This window comes from Erithacus rubecula (assembly GCF_903797595.1).
Source record: "Erithacus rubecula genome assembly, chromosome: 15".
NCBI lineage: Eukaryota > Metazoa > Chordata > Aves > Passeriformes > Muscicapidae > Erithacus > Erithacus rubecula.
In genome coordinates, this window is record NC_136667.1 from 13,971,661 (window position 1) to 13,989,478 (window position 17,818).

Here is a 17,818-nt window from a genome sequence, read left to right on the forward strand (position 1 = left end):
TGGAACAGGTTCCCCAGGGAAGTGGACAGAGCACCAAGCTGCCAGAGCTCAAGAAGCATTTGGAAAACACATGGTGTGATTCTTGGGGCTCTCCTGTGAAGGGCCATGAGTTGGTCTTTGTAGGATTTTAATCCTTGTGGGCCCCTTAAAATGCAGGATATTCTACTATTCCATGATCATTTTGCTACAGTGTCAAAATGTTTGTTGTTAAAAAACAAACATCTCTTTTTCAACTACAGGTTCAGCAGCGCTTCCCTGAAGACTTTTACTTCAAACCAGCTCTGGTCTTTAATCATTAGGTTAAAAAAAAGTCACAACTTGGTTACTGAAGTAGCTGCAGTTTCTTTCTTGAAAGATCATGCTCCTACATTCCTTTGCAATAGTCTAGAGGCAACAGGAAAGCCAGTATTGGCCCGCTTTTTAAAAAACAATAATAAAACAGTCTGTTAGCTCATGAGCCTATGGAGGCTTTGACTGAAATTAAAAGAAAATGCAAAAGTAGAGGAAATTAGGGCAGCTGCAAAAGAAACCCCAGAAGCAAAAGGAGATTAAAGTAGAGCAATGAGCAAACCCATGCAAATACTTAATTTTGCTTCAGATGTTCCTCCTTGGTGTAACTTTTCCCCCTAAATTGAGCAACAAGTTTAAAGCACGTGGTTTCTTCGCAGATGCCTGTTAGTCCTAGGCAGTGGTCCTTCAGCTGATGAGCACAGGCACTGCACTGCTGTGTGAATCTCCCGGTGTGCTGAGACAGGAGTAGCTGGCAAGTTGCTCTGGGCTTATGCCCCATTCCACAAGGATGAATCTCTTCATCCAGGAGACAGCACCAGCCTAAACTTCAGTAAAAACTGAATCTTTATTTTTCATTCTTGTCATGGTGTGACTTGGGTTTGCCAATTTTAATATATTTAGTTTCCTTTAGAGATAGGATTCAGGAACAGAGACAAGGCAGGCTTAAAACTCAGAAGGGTATAAGAAGACATTTATTAATAACACAAAAATAATTCAGAATAAGATTTCTAGATTGTTCCCTCCTCCCCCTTCCTTCATTCCACATTTCTTAACAACAACATACAGAAAACATTTCAGTCAGTTACCTACTTAAATAATCATTTCAGTTCACTCTAGATATAAAAGTCCCTTTTTGGGTTTAGGCTTAGGGGGTGTCTTCACCTTCACAGTCTGCATCCGCCCAGGAAAATATTGCAGATTATGACTCTCCTCCCATCTCCACAGTCCTTCCAGAGCTGTGCTATGGGTTATGTTACACACTTGGGGTACCACTTTTAAAGGCAGGCTGCTGAAAGACAAAATTCTCTTAATCTCTTTTTCTATTAAATGTCTCTGTTCATATTCCAGTCCCAAAACAGAGAGCCCCATTTCCTCAAAGCAAAAAGGTCTTCTCAAGCACCCCAAACCTCTCCAAGTATATTTCACAGTTTAAAGGAATTTTAGTGAAGTCACAATCCCCTTAGAGCCCACAAAAAAGGTTTTCAGCTACTCATCAGTTGCATCTTTTCAATCTCTTCCCATCAGGAGCTTTATCTTCATTCCAACGACTTCTGTAGTCTCCATGTTTTATTTCTTCTCATTCAGGGGAGCTCAGGAGATCGAGAATCTTATCCAGGCATTAAAAGGGTTAAAGTTCCATCCAGGATGTGAAGAAGCCGGGCCAGGCCACTGCTGGGAAAACTCTGAGACACGCGGATCGTCTGAGGCCTCTCGTCTCATAACAGGGCAGGGGGGAAGGGAGAGCCCGAGGTGGCTCCTCATGGCCCCGCTCGGGCACACTGCGTGGAGAGGGGAGAGGAGCAGAGCTGAGCTGAGCCGAACTGAGCTGAGCCGGGGCCGAGCCGAGCCGAGCCGAGCTGAGCCGAGCCCCACAGAGCCGGGCCCGGGGTGCTGGGCCAGGTCCCCCGCAGAGCCGGGGCCAGGCCGAGCCGAGCCGAGCCGAGCTGAGCCCCGCAGAGCCGGGGCCGGGGTGCTGGGCCAGGTTCCCCGCAGAGCCGGGGCCGGGCCGAGCCGAGCTGAGCTGAGCCAAGCTGAGCCGGGCCCGGGGTGCCGGGACTGAGGCCGAGCCCGGAGCCGAGCCAGGGCCGGGCCCGGGCCAGAGTCCACCGCACCTCCAGGGAGGCCGGAGGGTGAAAGAGAGCGGCTCACCCCCCACCAATGTGATTTATGAAAATGAAACAACTCTCTCATGGCCACCTGGATGCCAACCACCAGATCAGCCTCCACTGTCCCCGCATCCCACAGGGGAAGCTCCCAGAGAGGGAACAGACCCTCTGCTCCCCAGGTGGCTCTGCCCCAACCCTTCCATGTGGAACCAGCACAATTCTAAAGACTGAATGACAGCTATTTGATTTTCTTTCTGGTAAGCTTTATTCTTCAACTCTCCAAGAAATAAAGTAAGAGACCTTTATGCTTGCACATAGATTTATGAAGGTGTTATTCCAACAACCTTTTATTCATCAAGCCCCATTTAGGTCTGTGGAATTCCAGAAGGTGATAGGAAACAGTCTCATGTGTGAGAAAAACATGGAGGAGTGAGGATTTAAATTAGAATGTTCTAAATTCATATTCTTAATGTCAAGTGACCTCAACCCACCCAATCCTGCAAGCATAGCAGGCATGGTATGCATGGCATAAAAGATTTCTCTTGCTCCACCGTTGAAGACAATGTTATTAGGAGCAAACAAAGAAGCAAGTCTCGTAACACAATCCATTTTCTCACCTTCTTATCCTCTAACATCTCCAACCATATTCATAGTTCTTTAATTTTTCTCTGCAGTTCTTTTATTTGGTTAATAGGCTGTCTGCTCAGGAAGAATGAACTGTTATTTCATGATTTGCTGTATTCAATAATGTCAGAGTTTTCTAGCACAGGATCCTTATTTTAAATATATTTCTCATCTTGAGAAATCATTTAGTAAGCAGTTTCCACATGAGGTGGATAGGACAAGAGCAGATGCTTGTAGGTTTTGCATTTAACCTTATAACATAAAACCTTATAGAAAAATATCCCCCATAAGTTCTTTACCAATTATTTTCCTACATTTTCTCTGTCTCCTGATTTCACATTTTTGGTTGTTCCAGGAGTCAAGAGAATAGGCCAAGCTTGGCCTTAGCTTCTGACAGTGAGTTGGAGGGTGAACAACCCCTGGGTAAACGAGCACAAAGAAAATAAGTAAGGCATGGGACATCTTGCAACTTAGTGAAATTAAATGCCTACCCACTGTGCTCTGACAGTACAGTTATGGAAAGCTGGCAAGCACAGTGATATGGAGCTGAGCAGCCCCACAGGCTGAGTTTACAAAGAGAGCTGGTGAGAAAATCCACTACCAGCATTATGACCACTTGATCAAGCATTCAAGACAAGGACTCATGGCAAACTAATAGCAAATGGATGGAATTAAAATCCCCCAGCAATCCCTGTGGAAGGGATGCATGCATTCCAGTGATTCCTCAGGTTTCCTGGATGCAGGTGATGGGTTACTTGTTGCATATTGAGGAGTCCTGGATAAAATGGAAGAAGTTAGGTGGAAGTTATAAAGAAACAGGCAGAGACAGTTTCTATCTGACAGTTTCTTCCACTTGATTTAGCACAGTGCTCTTTCACAGTGCTTCTGACTTCAGTTTATTGCACACTTGCACTGTTTCCTATCACACTGTGTCTTTAAAAGGATGTACATGCTGGGACTCACTCCAGTACATGCAGTTTCCAAGGATGCTCTTCCTCCCCTGTTTCTGACTGACAGTCTGGCAAAATATAAACAAAATGTGGACATTAGGTGGAGTTATTGATTGATTTTGGGGGGTTTTCTCCTCCTCAAAAGGCTATGACCTATTAGTTGAAGCCTTATTAGAAGACTGCACAGTCATTTCTATATTCTGATGTGTTGGATGTTTTTTGCTGAATATGGCTGTTGTTACTGGTCTATATGAAAGCAGAAACTTGTTATGGATGTGTTAAACTGAAATTGCTTAACCATGGAAACCCCAGCAACAGACAGAGCCCATTCAAAACTTTGCTTTCCTATTCAAAGATTGTTAACCAGCTTCCCACATGTTCAAACAAAACATCTGGGCCCTATGTGAAGGGCCAAAATAGTAACTCTTGGGCTATTTTTGCCATTTTTGGGGGAAAGGAAGGTGTAATATGTAGTGTTTACACAAAATTATTGAGTCTGATCCAAATGGATCTGCATTAGTTTCTGGAGAACTTTCATAACAATTTCTAGTCTTGGCATGAACCTTTTCAAATGGAACAACCCAACTACATATGTGTGCACTCCACTTCTCTCCCAGGTGTGTTTTTGCCACCTGGATACACAAGGCTTGCTCACTGCTGGCCAGTAGAGATGTTGGCACATGATCAAGGGAAGAGTGTTCCTCTACTGCTCACAGCCACTGCAATTTCCTGTCCTGGCCTTCTGATTTCAAGAGCCAGGGTGTGTGGGTCATAGGCATCTTTGGTTACTTCTCACTGCTGAGGACTAATCCTTATTTGATTTTCAGGATGACAACAGACAAACTGGAGAGAGAGCAGAAGAGTGCAATGCAGTGCCTGTGGAGAAAGTGTTTGGCATGCACACAAATCCATAGGTAACATGAGGGTAGGATGATGGCAAAGGTAAGACACCTCTCCTCTGCCACTTAGGCACACACATACAGCCTGATTTCAGGTACTGCATCTTAAATTGTACTTGTAAGTGCTCAGGAATGAGTAGGATGTTTAGCTCCTGTTTCCTGACAGTTAATTTCTCACTCAGAAAATTACTGTGGATGGAAAAACAAAGGAAGTTATTGCACAGAACTATCCTCACCTTCAGCTGCAGCCCCATTTGCGTGTGTGCCGAGCAGCTTGAGGAAAATGCTCTGCAAGGTTTCCTGCTATGAGCATCTCAACTGGCCTCTGCATTTTGATGACTGTTACAGGAAGCTTTTTCTCCTGGCAGACTTTGAATACACATAAAGCTCAGTTTCAGTCTCAAGTCGCCACATCAGCCCAGAATTAAATTGGGAAAGGTGGGTGACCAAGCATGTCTGTGTGTTTAGAAGAAAAGTAGTGCTTAGAAGATCTCCCAAAAATGTGCAAAGAAAGAAGATGTAAACAGGCTTCTGTAATTTCTGAGCAGATTTAATGATGAATTCCAGTAGCTAGGAGTAAAAAGTACCTTTCTCTCCCAAGAGCTTCTACTTAGATATGGTAATGATGTTATCAAGCTAATTGTTGGTATGAGTGTGTCTGCTTGGGTGGGTAGTAGTGTATATTTCTACCCATTCTTCATCTACTTCTCTCTGCAGAAAATCCTGTTATGAATCTGTCTGCCTGTTAGCTTTTGCTCTTCTTTTGCTAAGCTGAAGAAGGAAAAAATACACACTGCTGTGGCAAAAAAACAGATGGGGGAAAAAATCAAAGGAGATGAATGAGGTTCCATCACAGTAGAAAATTTAAGGAAAAGTTAGAGATGATATTAAATGAGCATAGTGTGTAGCCTGAAGTAATCTTGTAAATTTCAGGGAACCAGACCAGGTACTCCAGCTTACCCTGTCTGGCTCTGCTGTCTTCCAATTGCTATCTACCATCAGCCTAAACAGATGTTTTCTCGTGATAGTGATAGAACCTCAAGATGGATCTCAGAAAATGGGTGCCAACCAAGTGGTTCTAGGATGTAACCCTGTTAAATGTTTTATTCCTGAAGCACATCATCATCTTGGATCCCACTCTTGACTTTAGCTTGTGCTTATGTTATACTTTAAAACTCCCCTCAATTTGCTTTGTATTGTTGTCCTGACATATAAGTCTAAATATTAATGAGTTTGACATGATGTAGACTAGGGCAAGGAACTTAAAAATCACTTAAGATTTGGAGGAGAAGTTATTTTTAATGACTGTAAATTAGAAATACAGATATATTACGTACTGAAGCCCTAATAATGAAATTGTGCTGCATAACTAAGTTTCCTTCTCAGATAGGTTCTGCAACACCATAAACCATTGGAAATAGCCACTTATAATAGAAACATCAATAATTATTTACTTAGAATATAATTTCAATTCTCAAGTACTTATTCATTTCACAGTTTACTTGGTTAAAATACAATATTTTGTTATGCTTCTTGTTTAATGTTTAATTCAGTCTCTATGTAGTTGTTTGAATGTGGTGGGAGTAGTGATCTCTTTGAGACTGCCAGGATGCTCTTTCACCAACTAAATAAGCAGGGAATTACTTTAATATCCAGATAAGGTTGCTGATTAAACAAAATTGGCATCTCGATCTTTACACCTGCATTTGTGTGCCTGCTGCTAAAATAGTTATAAACCATCTATCTTCCTAAATGAATTTTATACTAGACCTTTGTTCCCTAATTCATTAGCTTATTTAAATAGTGTTTGAAAAATTCAGCTTAAACTATATGCAAATCCTTCTAAACTGGGCCCTTTATATACACACATCCCCTTTTATGTGAACAGTACTTTGTTAATGGCTCAGTAATTAAGAGTTTACATTTTAAAGACTTCAGTTTTTAATTGGCTGAATATTAATCACAGATCACTTTCAGTTCTGTTGTGATATGCAAATTATTGATGTCTCAGCTGCATTTGTTTTCAGGTATCAGTCTAACCGCATAATGCAAAATAACATTCTGCAATTATTTCAATTAGATGCAGTCAGCCTTTGGAGCAAGCTATTTATTTCATTTCAGTAAATGAAGAAAGCAGTTGCTGTTTTCCATTCCCTGGCGTTTATTGCCCAGAACTAGGACTCACAACCGGTATGTGTACAGCACATAAACAGTTTTCTCGCTGGAGCACGTTAGCATTCATGGTAAAGGACAAGCAGTTGAACTCCCCTTGCAAGATTTCATTTGGTTAACTGACTCTTCTGCTTTGGAATGAGATGTCCCCTTGTTTGAGGGTATTCATTACCATTTTAAGTGTATTATGAAAGGCAGAGTCAATAGGAGTTGTTAATTAGCAGAATCTGTTTAGCAGCAGTGCATAACATTTCAGAATTTTTTTCTATCAGACTGCAGCTGTTACCTAAGCAGAGAAAGAAATTTCACCTAGCCACAAAGAATGAGACAGACAAATAGCTGCGTTGTCCTAAGAACGGGTCGGGTATGTCTCCTCGCAGCGATTTCGCTCCATAATTGCAATTCACATTAAATGCAGCAAATGTTACCATCCTGCCCACTCAGTTTCCACCTCTACTTTTGTTTCAAGCCGGGAGGGGAGATCACCAGGAAAGAGAGGGGGGAGTCCTTTCTTGCCTTCTCCCTCCTTCTCCCGCTCGGTTCTCCGGCCGCGCTGCCCTGCGCCGGCCCCGTCCCGGCCGCGGGCCGCACTTGTGGCTGCCTCGCCCGCCCATGGCAGCCCCGCGGCTCCCGGCGCGGCCCCGCCGCTGCCGCCGCCCCGGGGGGCTCCTCCCGCCCCGCACGCCCCGCCTGGGCTCCGCGGGGGCGCAGCGCCGCCGCTCCCGGCAAAGGCACCGGCGCCTCCGGGCTGCGGGCGAGGCTCCGGCCGCGGCGATGCGCCGGGATTGCTGCCCCGGAGCGGCGTCTCCCTCCCCGCCGGAGCAGCGCCCGGGCGCTCGGTGCGTGCGTGTGTGTGCGAGGGAGCGGTGCGCGTGTGGCGGAGGGGAGGGGGCTCTCTGCGTGCGGGGGGTGGGCGAGAGCTCTGCGATGGGAGCGGGTGCCCGTGTGCAGAGGGATCCTCTCCCCGCATGTGTGCGGGGGACCGCGGCGGCGGGGCAGGGCTCAGCTGCATGCGGCGGAGCCCGCGGGGTTCCGCAGCGCCGGGCTTGCCCTCGCTCCGCGCGGCCGGGGGTGCTCGCCCCGGCGGGCTCCCGGCTGCCCCCGCCGCGCGCCGAGCCGCCGGACCCCGGCCCGGGCGGCGAACGCGGCGGAGCGGAGCCGAGCGGAGCCGCGGCCACCCCGGGCGCCGAGGTAGGGACGGTGCTGGGCTGGCCAAGGAGCCGCCGGAGCATCACCGAGGGCGGCGGGCGCCCGCCGGGCGTGTGAGTGCGGGCGGGGGTGGGGGCACCGCGGGGCCGCCTGTACGTTGGCGTTTTCATTATTTTTAATTATTCCGAAGGTTTTGTTTTCATTGCTATAATAATTGCCGGTGCCGTTTTAAAGACGGCGAGGGGTGGGGTGGGATGGGATGGGGGGGGGGGGGGGGGGGGGGGCGGGGGTGCATACGACGAGGCGACAGTGGCTTCCTGCCGGAGCCTCTCTGCCATCGCGCTCGCCTCTCCCCGCAGCCGGCCGCCTCCCGGAGCCCTGGCCAGCGGCACCAGGCGCAGCGCTGCCCTCTCCCATCCCTCCCAGAAGAGCGGGCGAGCGGAGGGACCGGGGCCGGGCGGCCCGGAGAAGCCGGTGGAGGTGTGGGAGGGACGGGGGGGCAGGATCTGCGCAGTGGGGATGGGGAAGGGGGTGTGTGGATGTGCTGCGGGCTGGACTTTGCAAAGGTACCGGGGCGGGGGGGCTGGTGCGTTCAGCGGCGGGGAGCGCGGTCGTGCCTTGTTGCGAAGGGACGGCGGAGGGGATGCGGGGCTGCTCCGCCGCGCCGTGCCCGCTCCCGGCCGGGATGTGCGCGCCCCGTGCCCCTGCCGCCGTCCCCCGCCGGCAGCCGGAGGGTGACGGGGCGCTCACGGCGGAGGGGAGCCGGCACCAGCCGAGCCGGATGCGGCAAAAAATTGCGGTAGTGCCGGCACTGCTGGTCGGGCTCGCCGCCCCGCCAGCCCCGCGCAGCGCCCGCAGCCTGCCCGCTCGGCACCGGCCGGGGCCCCGGGGCTGAGGAAGGAGAGGGGACTCGAGCGTGGGCGAGGCAGGGATACGGGAGCACTGCCTGCCAGCGGGAGGGAGATGGAGCGGCGGGGACACCGGTCCGCCCCTGGGGGTGCGCTCGCCGGGGTCGGGAGCCTGCGGGCATCGGCAGCCGCTGCTCCGCTTCTCCCCATAAGCGGCCTCCTTGACCCCTTCGGCCATCCCTTCCTCTCATCCTTCCTTGTCTCCTCTGTGCTTTCCCTCTCCCTCTAGTCTTTCTGTCCTGCGGTCTTTCCTCATCCTTCCTCTCCCCTCCCTCCAGGTCCCCCGGCACATCGTCCCTTGTGTCTCCCTCTAGCCCGGTTCTCTTCCCTCCAGCTGGCTCCTGCTTTCTCCACTTTTCATTCTGGCTCCCTCCTGCCAACTCAGTGGCTTCTCACAGGAGGAAATGAAAGGGACAAGTTGGGAAATGGGGGTAATGGGAAGATGGAATGTGTGTGTGCAATGTATTGATTATTGACTGATTTGTTAAAAAAAGGAAAAAAAACCCACTATCTTATAACTCAGAGGAAATGCTGTGGCTCGAGTTCTGCATAAAAAATGGCAGCTCAGCTGGACTATATGCAAAGGATTCTTATCAATGCAGGAATAAGATCAAATTACATAATATTTTAGAGGGGGGGGGGGATAGTTTTCAGATTTCAATAGTGTCAGGCTGGCAAATTGTGACTTTGTTTTGCCCTGCAAGTCAGTGTTTTGTTATTCCAGGGGATGGGGCTGTATGCTTATGCATGCTTCTTCCATGTCTGTGTGCTTCTACTGGTCACCCAGAGCTGATCTTGTTTGGTGGATAGTTGTATTTCTGCAGTCAGTTTACCACCTACTTATTTAAACTAGGTATCAGAAGTGACAGAAACAATGTGTCTGCATGCCTGTGTACCTCTTGAGTTAATATCTCTATCATAGTGATGTATCTGTATGTGTTGCTGCTTCAGATACATATACTGAATATTGGCATTGCTTTTCGTGTCAGCGACTCCATCCTTTCTATATTGTGGTATCCCATCCCAGATATTTGGGCATGCAGAACATCAGCATTTGTGTTTAATATCCCTGAAATGCACAGCCACATATGAGCAGTGCACAATTGAGGGGAGTAAATATGCATAAAATTGGAATCTCCTTTGGTTGTTTTACTTTGTTAGTTATGCATGCTTGGCGTGTACAAGAGGGAGAAATACATTTGACAGACCTGAGAGTTATTTGTGTTTGTCTACAGAAATTTACATTCCCTGTTTGAAATCATCCCAGCTCCCGTGCATTTGTTTGGTTGTTAAAGTCTTTCATGTTATTTTAAATTCAGTTCTTGTAGTTTGTCTATAATCCTTGGCAGGTACAGTAGCTCAGTGGTATACAATTTTTAACCCAAACGATGTTTTGGAACAATGTCAACTGAAAAACGTTTTCTTTTTCTTTCCTTCTTTCTTCTTTAGATTCTTTATCTTTGTTCAGGAACCTAAGGTTGCTTGCTGATCATAAGAAGATGATTCTGTGGCTGTTTCTGGTTCTGTCATCTCCAGTTTCTTCTACAACTGCAGATGCTGATATATCTGTGGAAATTTGCAATGTTTGCTCCTGTGTGTCAGTTGAGAATGTACTCTATGTCAACTGTGAGAAGGTTGCAGTCTACAGACCAAATCAGCTTAAACCACCATGGTCTAATTTTTATCACCTCAACTTTCAAAACAACCTGCTAATTATTCTATATCCAAATTCCTTTCTTAATTTTACACATGCAGTGTCTTTGCAACTGGGTAATAATAAGTTACAGAACATTGAGGGAGGGGCCTTTATGGGTCTTAGTGCATTAAAACAGTTGCACTTGAACAACAACGAATTAAAAATTCTCCGGGCTGACACTTTCCTTGGCATAGAGAACTTGGAGTATCTCCAAGCTGACTACAATTTAATCAAGTTTATTGAACGGGGAGCCTTCAATAAGCTTCACAAGCTGAAAGTCCTGATACTTAATGACAATCTGATTTCATTCCTTCCCGATAATATTTTTCGATTTGCTTCTCTAACCCATCTGGATATACGGGGGAATCGAATACAGAAGCTTCCGTACATTGGAGTTCTGGAACACATCGGGCGAATTGTTGAATTGCAGCTGGAAGACAACCCCTGGAATTGTACTTGTGATTTGTTGCCTTTGAAAGCGTGGCTGGAGAACATGCCCTATAACATCTACATTGGAGAGGCTATCTGTGAAACGCCCAGTGACTTGTATGGGAGGCTGCTGAAAGAAACCAATAAGCAGGAGCTGTGCTCCATGGGGACAGGGAGTGATTTTGATGTGCGCATCCTGCCTCCCTCGCAGCTGGAGCCGGGTTACAGCACACCCAACGGCCACACCACCCAAACTTCAGTGCACAGATTAGTCACAAAGCCGCCAAAGACTACAAATCCTTCCAAGATCTCGGGGATAGTAGCAGGCAAAGCACTTTCCAATCGCAATCTCAGTCAGATCGTATCTTACCAGACCAGGGTGCCTCCTTTAACTCCTTGTCCGGTCCCTTGTGTTTGCAAAACTCATCCTTCAGACTTGGGATTAAGTGTAAATTGCCAAGAAAGAAATATAGAATCGATGGCCGAACTTGTACCAAAACCTTTAAATGCCAAGAAACTGCATGTAAACGGCAATTATATTAAGGATGTGGATACTACAGATTTCGCTGAGTTTGAGGGGCTGGATTTGCTACATTTAGGCAGCAATCGGATTTCAGTGATCAAAGGAGATGTTTTCCGCAACCTTACAAATTTACGGAGATTGTATCTCAATGGCAATCAGATAGAGCGTCTGAGCCCAGAAATGTTTGCTGGCCTCCACAACTTGCAATATCTGTATTTGGAATACAATGTTATCAAAGAAATCCTAGCAGGCACCTTTGACTTAATGCCAAATTTGCAGTTGCTCTACCTAAACAACAATCTTCTGCGAAGCTTGCCAGCTTATATTTTTGCTGGTGCACCACTTGCTAGACTGAATCTGAGGAACAATCACTTCATGTATTTACCTGTAAGTGGTGTTCTTGATCAGCTAAAATCTCTTACACAAATAGATTTGGAAGGTAATCCATGGGACTGCACTTGTGATTTAGTTGCTTTAAAACTGTGGCTTGAAAAGCTAAATGACGGTATTGTGGTGAAGGAATTGAAGTGTGAAACACCTGTTCAGTTTGCTAACATAGAACTTAAGTCTCTCAAAAATGAGATTCTCTGTCCTAAACTTTTAAACAAGCCATCTGCTCTATTCACTAGTCCCATGCCTGCTGTTATTTTTACAACACCACCGGGACCAGTCCGGAGTCCTCCTGGTGGCCCAGTTCCATTGTCCATCCTAATCCTGAGCATATTGGTTGTGCTGATTTTAACAGTGTTTGTTGCTTTTTGTCTTCTTGTTTTTGTGCTTCGGCGCAATAAAAAACCAACCATAAAGCATGAAGGGATTGGAAACCAAGAGTGCAGTTCTATGCAACTGCAGCTAAGAAAGCACGATCACAAGTCAAACAAAAAAGATGGACTGGGTGCAGAGGCCTTCATTCCTCAAACCATTGAGCAGATGAGCAAAAGTCATACCTGTGGCTTGAAAGAGTCTGAAACAGGCTTCACGTTTGCTGACCCACCAGGTCAAAAGGTCATTCTGAGAAATATGAATGACAAGGAGAAAGATTTATTGCATGTGGATACCAGAAAAAGACTTAGCACAATCGATGAACTGGATGAGTTGTTCCCTGGAAGGGATTCCAATGTATTTATTCAAAATTTTCTAGAAAGTAAAAAAGAATACAACAGCATAGGGGTCAGTGGCTTTGAAATACGTTACCCAGAGAAACTGCAAGACAAAAAAAACAAGAAATCTCTAATAGGTGGTAATCATAGTAAAATTGTAGTAGAACAAAGAAAAAGTGAATATTTTGAACTAAAAGCTAAACTTCAAGGTTCACCTGACTATCTACAAGTCCTTGAAGAACAAACAGCTTTGAATAAAATATAGGTCATACAATCTTATTGCCTACAGAGGACATTAATTTAATGATGAAAGTGCCTTTTGTTGACTTTTAACTTCCAAATACTATATTATATTGATAGGCATAGAGGCAGGTGTATCCAAGGGTGTCTGATTAACTGTAGCTGCGTATGATTTGTCAAGTAGAGGAGAATTTCCTTAATAGATTTTACTCCATAAAGCTCATGCCCTGTGGAATCCTGTAGGGATACTGCAAACTCTATTGCCAAAGGGATGCTTTATACATGTTACACTGAATTTAACCTCAAGAGGCATATATGTTTTGTATCTTAAATGCAAACCATCATCTCCTTGTGATTTGTTAGAACAAACACAAGAAACCTGGTACTGATATTTGTACTTCAGCTGGGTCCTTCATCCTGCACGTGGATTTAAGTTGGTGGAACTGGAGTAATCCTTTGATTTGTGGTGTTCTAATGGCACTGTTTAAAGCTTATCTGGAAAGTAACAAGCATGCAAAGAGAGAACATTCAATAGTATGTGTAAACTGGTTACATTTATGGGCTGCATCTTGAAACCACTGGAATTATAATGTTAAATTGTGCAAATATTTGTTTAAAATATACCATGCATTACATACCTATGAAATAAATCTGACCACTTGAAGCATACATGTCTATACAAAAAAATTTAAAAAAAAAGAAAAAAGAAAGAAAGAAGGAAAATAGTTCAACCTGACTTCTGCAGTATTTGTGACATCCGAAGAAAATATTTGATAGTTATGCAGAATCTGTTATAAGACTCATCTCCGATTAAAACTAGAGTTCCTTCTCAGTTACATGAAACTCTTGCAACCCCAACAGGTTGTCCAAAATTGTCAAAGTGCTTACTGTGTGAGCGTAGCAGAAATTATTTTTGTAATATAATTCATATTTATGAAATACTTTGTATACTACATAGGAAGAAATATGTACTCCTTAATATGTATTTAATATGCCTGACTTGTTTTCCTGATCACAATGCATTGATCATTCAGTATAAATAAAACCAGAACAATATACCAAACAGCAACCAGGGATGTAATGTATAGCATCATCCAGAATTAAGTGATCAGATATAATAATAATAATTATAATAATAATAATAATGATAAAAATGTTCTGTACTATTCTTGTGAGATTAGCATATTACTTTATTTCAGATTTGTTACCAATGGTGCATTTTAAAATAGATTGATTAGTTTTTTAGTATTGTGTCCCAGGCAGTTATTTGCCATCAATTTTCTTGCTTTTCAGGTCTCTACAGCTTAATCTGAATACTTTTCACAAGTATTTACAGGAATTCATGCAAAGGGGAATATTTTTATTGTACATGCAGTAGTTTTCTGTTCTTATCTCTCTGACTGCTGTTAGTCAGCAAAACCTGATCAGAACAGTGAACAATATGGCAAAACCTGTTTAAACCCACAGTGAAAAATGGATATAGTGGTCTCAGTTCAGAGGACTCTGTAGCTCATAACTAGAGAGTAAAAGCTTGCCTTTGTGAAAGCTGAATCTGAATAGCCAGGAAAAAAGGCAGGAGAATGGAAAATCCCCATTGTATCTCACTGATAGATGGTACTTTGACATGAGAATGGAGATACATTGGTAAGCATCCTACAGCAAAACTATGTGATGAGATTAACAAAATTTCTTTGACTTGAGCTTTGAATAAAGCCCTCTTATGTCCTTTGCTTTCAGAACCTTTACCCCTCCCCCCCCTACCTTTTATAATCAATACACAAGTCAATTTAGATAGTAGGATATAAACATGAATGCTTTTCATGAATTTGAAGCTAGCAAAAATTAGAGCAAGACTCAATACTGTGCAGAAGGCTGTGTCAGCTATTTCCAATATAAACCTCTAATTTCAGGGCTTTATGACACTGAGTTGAAATTTTTATTCTGGAATGATACTTGGCAAACAGCCTGCGGTATATTTTTATCAAAATAGACAGGAAAAAAAAAATCTCTGTTTCTTTATTTAAGAGAAAGCAAACAAAACGTTTCTCTACTTTCAGACATTTGTTTATGCTCTTTTGGCATAGGAAGAGGGTGGTTTTATTATATTTCTCCATACTGCAACATATATATATATATATATGACTTCAGATAATAAAATTACAAGAGATAAATTTATGGCTGAGTTTATTTCAAAAAGCTGCATCTATCCATGCACAATAATTGACTTAATTCAGAATGTCATGGGGATTTTGAGGACACGGATACTGCCTACACATGCAGTTCTGGCATAAAAGGCTCCTGGTTGACCAATGATGCAATGATGCTCAGGTTTGGATGAGAGCATGTGAGTTTATTGTCTAGATTAAGGAGTGTCCAGGCTGCACTGACAAGTGGACTCTGCTGGCTCCTTCAGCAGGCTGACAGGTCCCTGGGTCTGTCACAGCAGTGGGTGGCCTCGAGGATGTGTCCAAATTCACTGGGTTTGCCAAAGCAGAAGGTGTCTGACACACCAGTGTGTTGTCACTGCCACGGCCTGTATGATCCTCCTGAGAGGAATGTGCTAAAAATATTAAAAATAGCAAGTAAGGAAATACTTCTGAGTGATGGTAAAATTGGTGTGCTTATGACTTCTGTTGCCCTGAGTCAAAAGAACAGTGATAAATGATCATACTTTCCTCAGATAAAAAAAAACCAAACAAAACAAATAATGAGGGCTTTTTGTTTTATTTTCTGATGGTTTTGAGGTTTTTTGGTTGGGTTTTTTTAATTTTTTTTTTGTGGGTTTGTTTTGTTTTTGTTTTTGTTTGTTTGTTTGATTGTTTTTGGTTTTGTTTGGTTTTTTTTTGTTTGTTTGTTTTGCAGTTGTGTCTTCTGTTTGCTGATCAAAAGAACTGAACTGTTATGCTGTACCATTACACTGGGTCAGAGTTTTCTGATCACTGAGACCCCAATTCCAGTAAAGCATTTCACTTCAACCTAAATCCTGTGCAGAGGTACTATTCATAAGGTAATAATTAGGTACCTGCCCGAGAGTGGGGCTTAGCTAGAGTTTTGTCATTGACTTCAAACCAAGCCAGCTTAGACCCATTGTATATAATCCATAGAGCCCAGTGACTTGTCTGGGGTTATGCAGTTGAGTGTAGGTTCACCAGCATCAGTAAAGGTTGCACAATCTGGACCTTCCTGTAGAAATTGTCCCTAAGTGTTTTACAATGTATGGTGCAGTATGTAGGCATAATAGTGTGAGTGAAGAATGCAGAAGCTGGCAAAAACACTATTTTTCTGTGAAATTGTTACTTTCGATGGCAACCTTAGTGTCAGTTTATTTTCTCCACGTTTTGAAACAGTGTATGTGTCTGCACAGCAGTTTTAGTGTGATGTCCATTCAAATCTCTGGTCAGTCTTTCTGAGAAGGCGACTCTTGGGTGTGGCTTAACAGGTCTGTCTGTTCATTTTATTGGTTTGAGTGGCCACGCTTGTAAAATGGCTGTTAAGACCCATAGACATAAACTAAACCAGTGAAGGTGTTGACATAATCTGTTGTCTCCATTGTATTATAAAGAAGTTTCCATTTTTAAATGAAATCAATAAAGTGTAATTGTTTCCTTGAAAAAGAAAAACCAATTGTGCAATTTTATCAGAAAGCAAATACCGCGGTGCAAGAACACAAGAACAGGTGATTCATGTTTTGCATTTAGTGTTCAAATTGACAATAATGCAGCAATCTAGTATAAATATATTTTTTAAATGCTTTTTTTTTTTTTAAAGCCATAATGATGATATAAATTATAAAGGCATGGCCTTGTGAATAATGTTAACAAATGTTTCAGAATCAAGAAAAAAACATCCAGAACTTGATGGTGGTATAATATCTATAATATCTTTTGCATGATTTGTATGTTGATATTGTATGAAATGAGCACAGTGAGACTTTTTTTTTTGGTTGCATCCAAAGAGTTAGGAAGGAAATATAACAAGAATGTATTTATAATCACTCTATTTTGAAATAAAGTAAAGAAAACAAAATGTATTGGCTTTACCCTGTTTTGATCATTACTATTTTAGGTTAATTTATAATTAAGACAGTTAGTTATGACATCCAATCCAATGTAAAACACAGGAACCTATTGTTTATTAATTTTATTTGTCTTCATCAACATCGAAATACTAGTCAGCGTTGACTTCAAAATTTGTATGAAATACTAACAAAATTGGTACTATTGTATTTCTGAAACTAGACTTTGTTAAGTGCCTGTGTTATTCTCTTTTGGATTATTTGTATATGAATGAGAGAGAATCTGTAAAGAAGTTGTGCAGTAATGTTTTCTAACCACCTCAGCAATTTGTTGTATTTTAGAAAGTTTTTTCGTCTTCTGTTATCCAAAAAAAATCTTCCTTTCCCCTTTTATGCAAATAACGCCTCCAAAATCAGTGATTTTTTCCCATTACTACGACAAGCAGAATTTAGTTTTTAGCTGGATTCTCAGTTCTTCAACCCAGAAGTGCTTAGAGGAACAATTACATAATGTGAGGGAAGTGAATGTTAGGATGTTAGAATCTAACGTTAGAATCAAATTTGCTTTGATTCTGCTCTCTTCTTCTTAGTCATTTTCAATTACAATTTTTCAGAGGAAAGAAAAGTTAATTTCTTCTCAGAAGAAGCAAAAACACCAATCCATCTACCATTTCGTTTGGTTAGGTTAGTTTTATAACTGAAAATTGCAAGACACCTTTAGGTAGTTTAACTTCCAAATTTATATTTTGCAGTTAAAATGGTTTACAAAGCCTTGTAAAAATCTTTGTGGCAAGGGAGAAGAGCAGGAACAGAATTACATTTAGATTAAACATTCCCTGTTGTTCAGGGTTTAACATGCATTATAATGGCAGTGAATGAGAATCAGAATGGGATATGGAGTGGAAAATCAGATTTTTTTTCACTTCTAGTTGAAGTTTAGTATTAGGAACAAACCCACAGCATTAGTTGAGAAAAGCCTACATATAATATTCCATA

The 17,818-nt window shown here is 43.2% G+C and overlaps 1 protein-coding gene across 3 annotated transcripts; it reads left to right on the forward strand.

Annotated features, from left to right (window-relative positions):
* Positions 1 to 7,425: 7,425 nt before the first annotated feature.
* On the forward strand, positions 7,426 to 14,219 carry SLITRK4 (SLIT and NTRK like family member 4). 3 transcript variants are annotated; one of them, XM_079318743.1, is made up of 2 exons: positions 7,426 to 7,601; positions 10,269 to 14,219. In XM_079318743.1, the coding sequence occupies exon 2, from the start codon at positions 10,319 to 10,321 to the stop codon at positions 12,830 to 12,832; it is 2,514 nt and encodes an 837-aa protein (XP_079174869.1). In that variant the 5' UTR covers positions 7,426 to 7,601; positions 10,269 to 10,318; the 3' UTR covers positions 12,833 to 14,219. The 3 variants fall into 3 exon arrangements, with proteins under 3 accessions (XP_079174869.1, XP_079174868.1, XP_079174867.1); XM_079318742.1 differs by lacking the exon at positions 7,426 to 7,601 and adding an exon at positions 8,246 to 8,391; XM_079318741.1 differs by lacking the exon at positions 7,426 to 7,601 and adding an exon at positions 8,439 to 8,477.
* Positions 14,220 to 17,818: the final 3,599 nt, after the last annotated feature.

Bases quoted from the DNA above. Each gene is read 5' to 3' on its own strand.
- SLITRK4 (XM_079318743.1), top strand. From the start codon at position 10,319: ATGATTCTGTGGCTGTTTCTGGTTCTGTCATCTCCAGTTTCTTCTACA.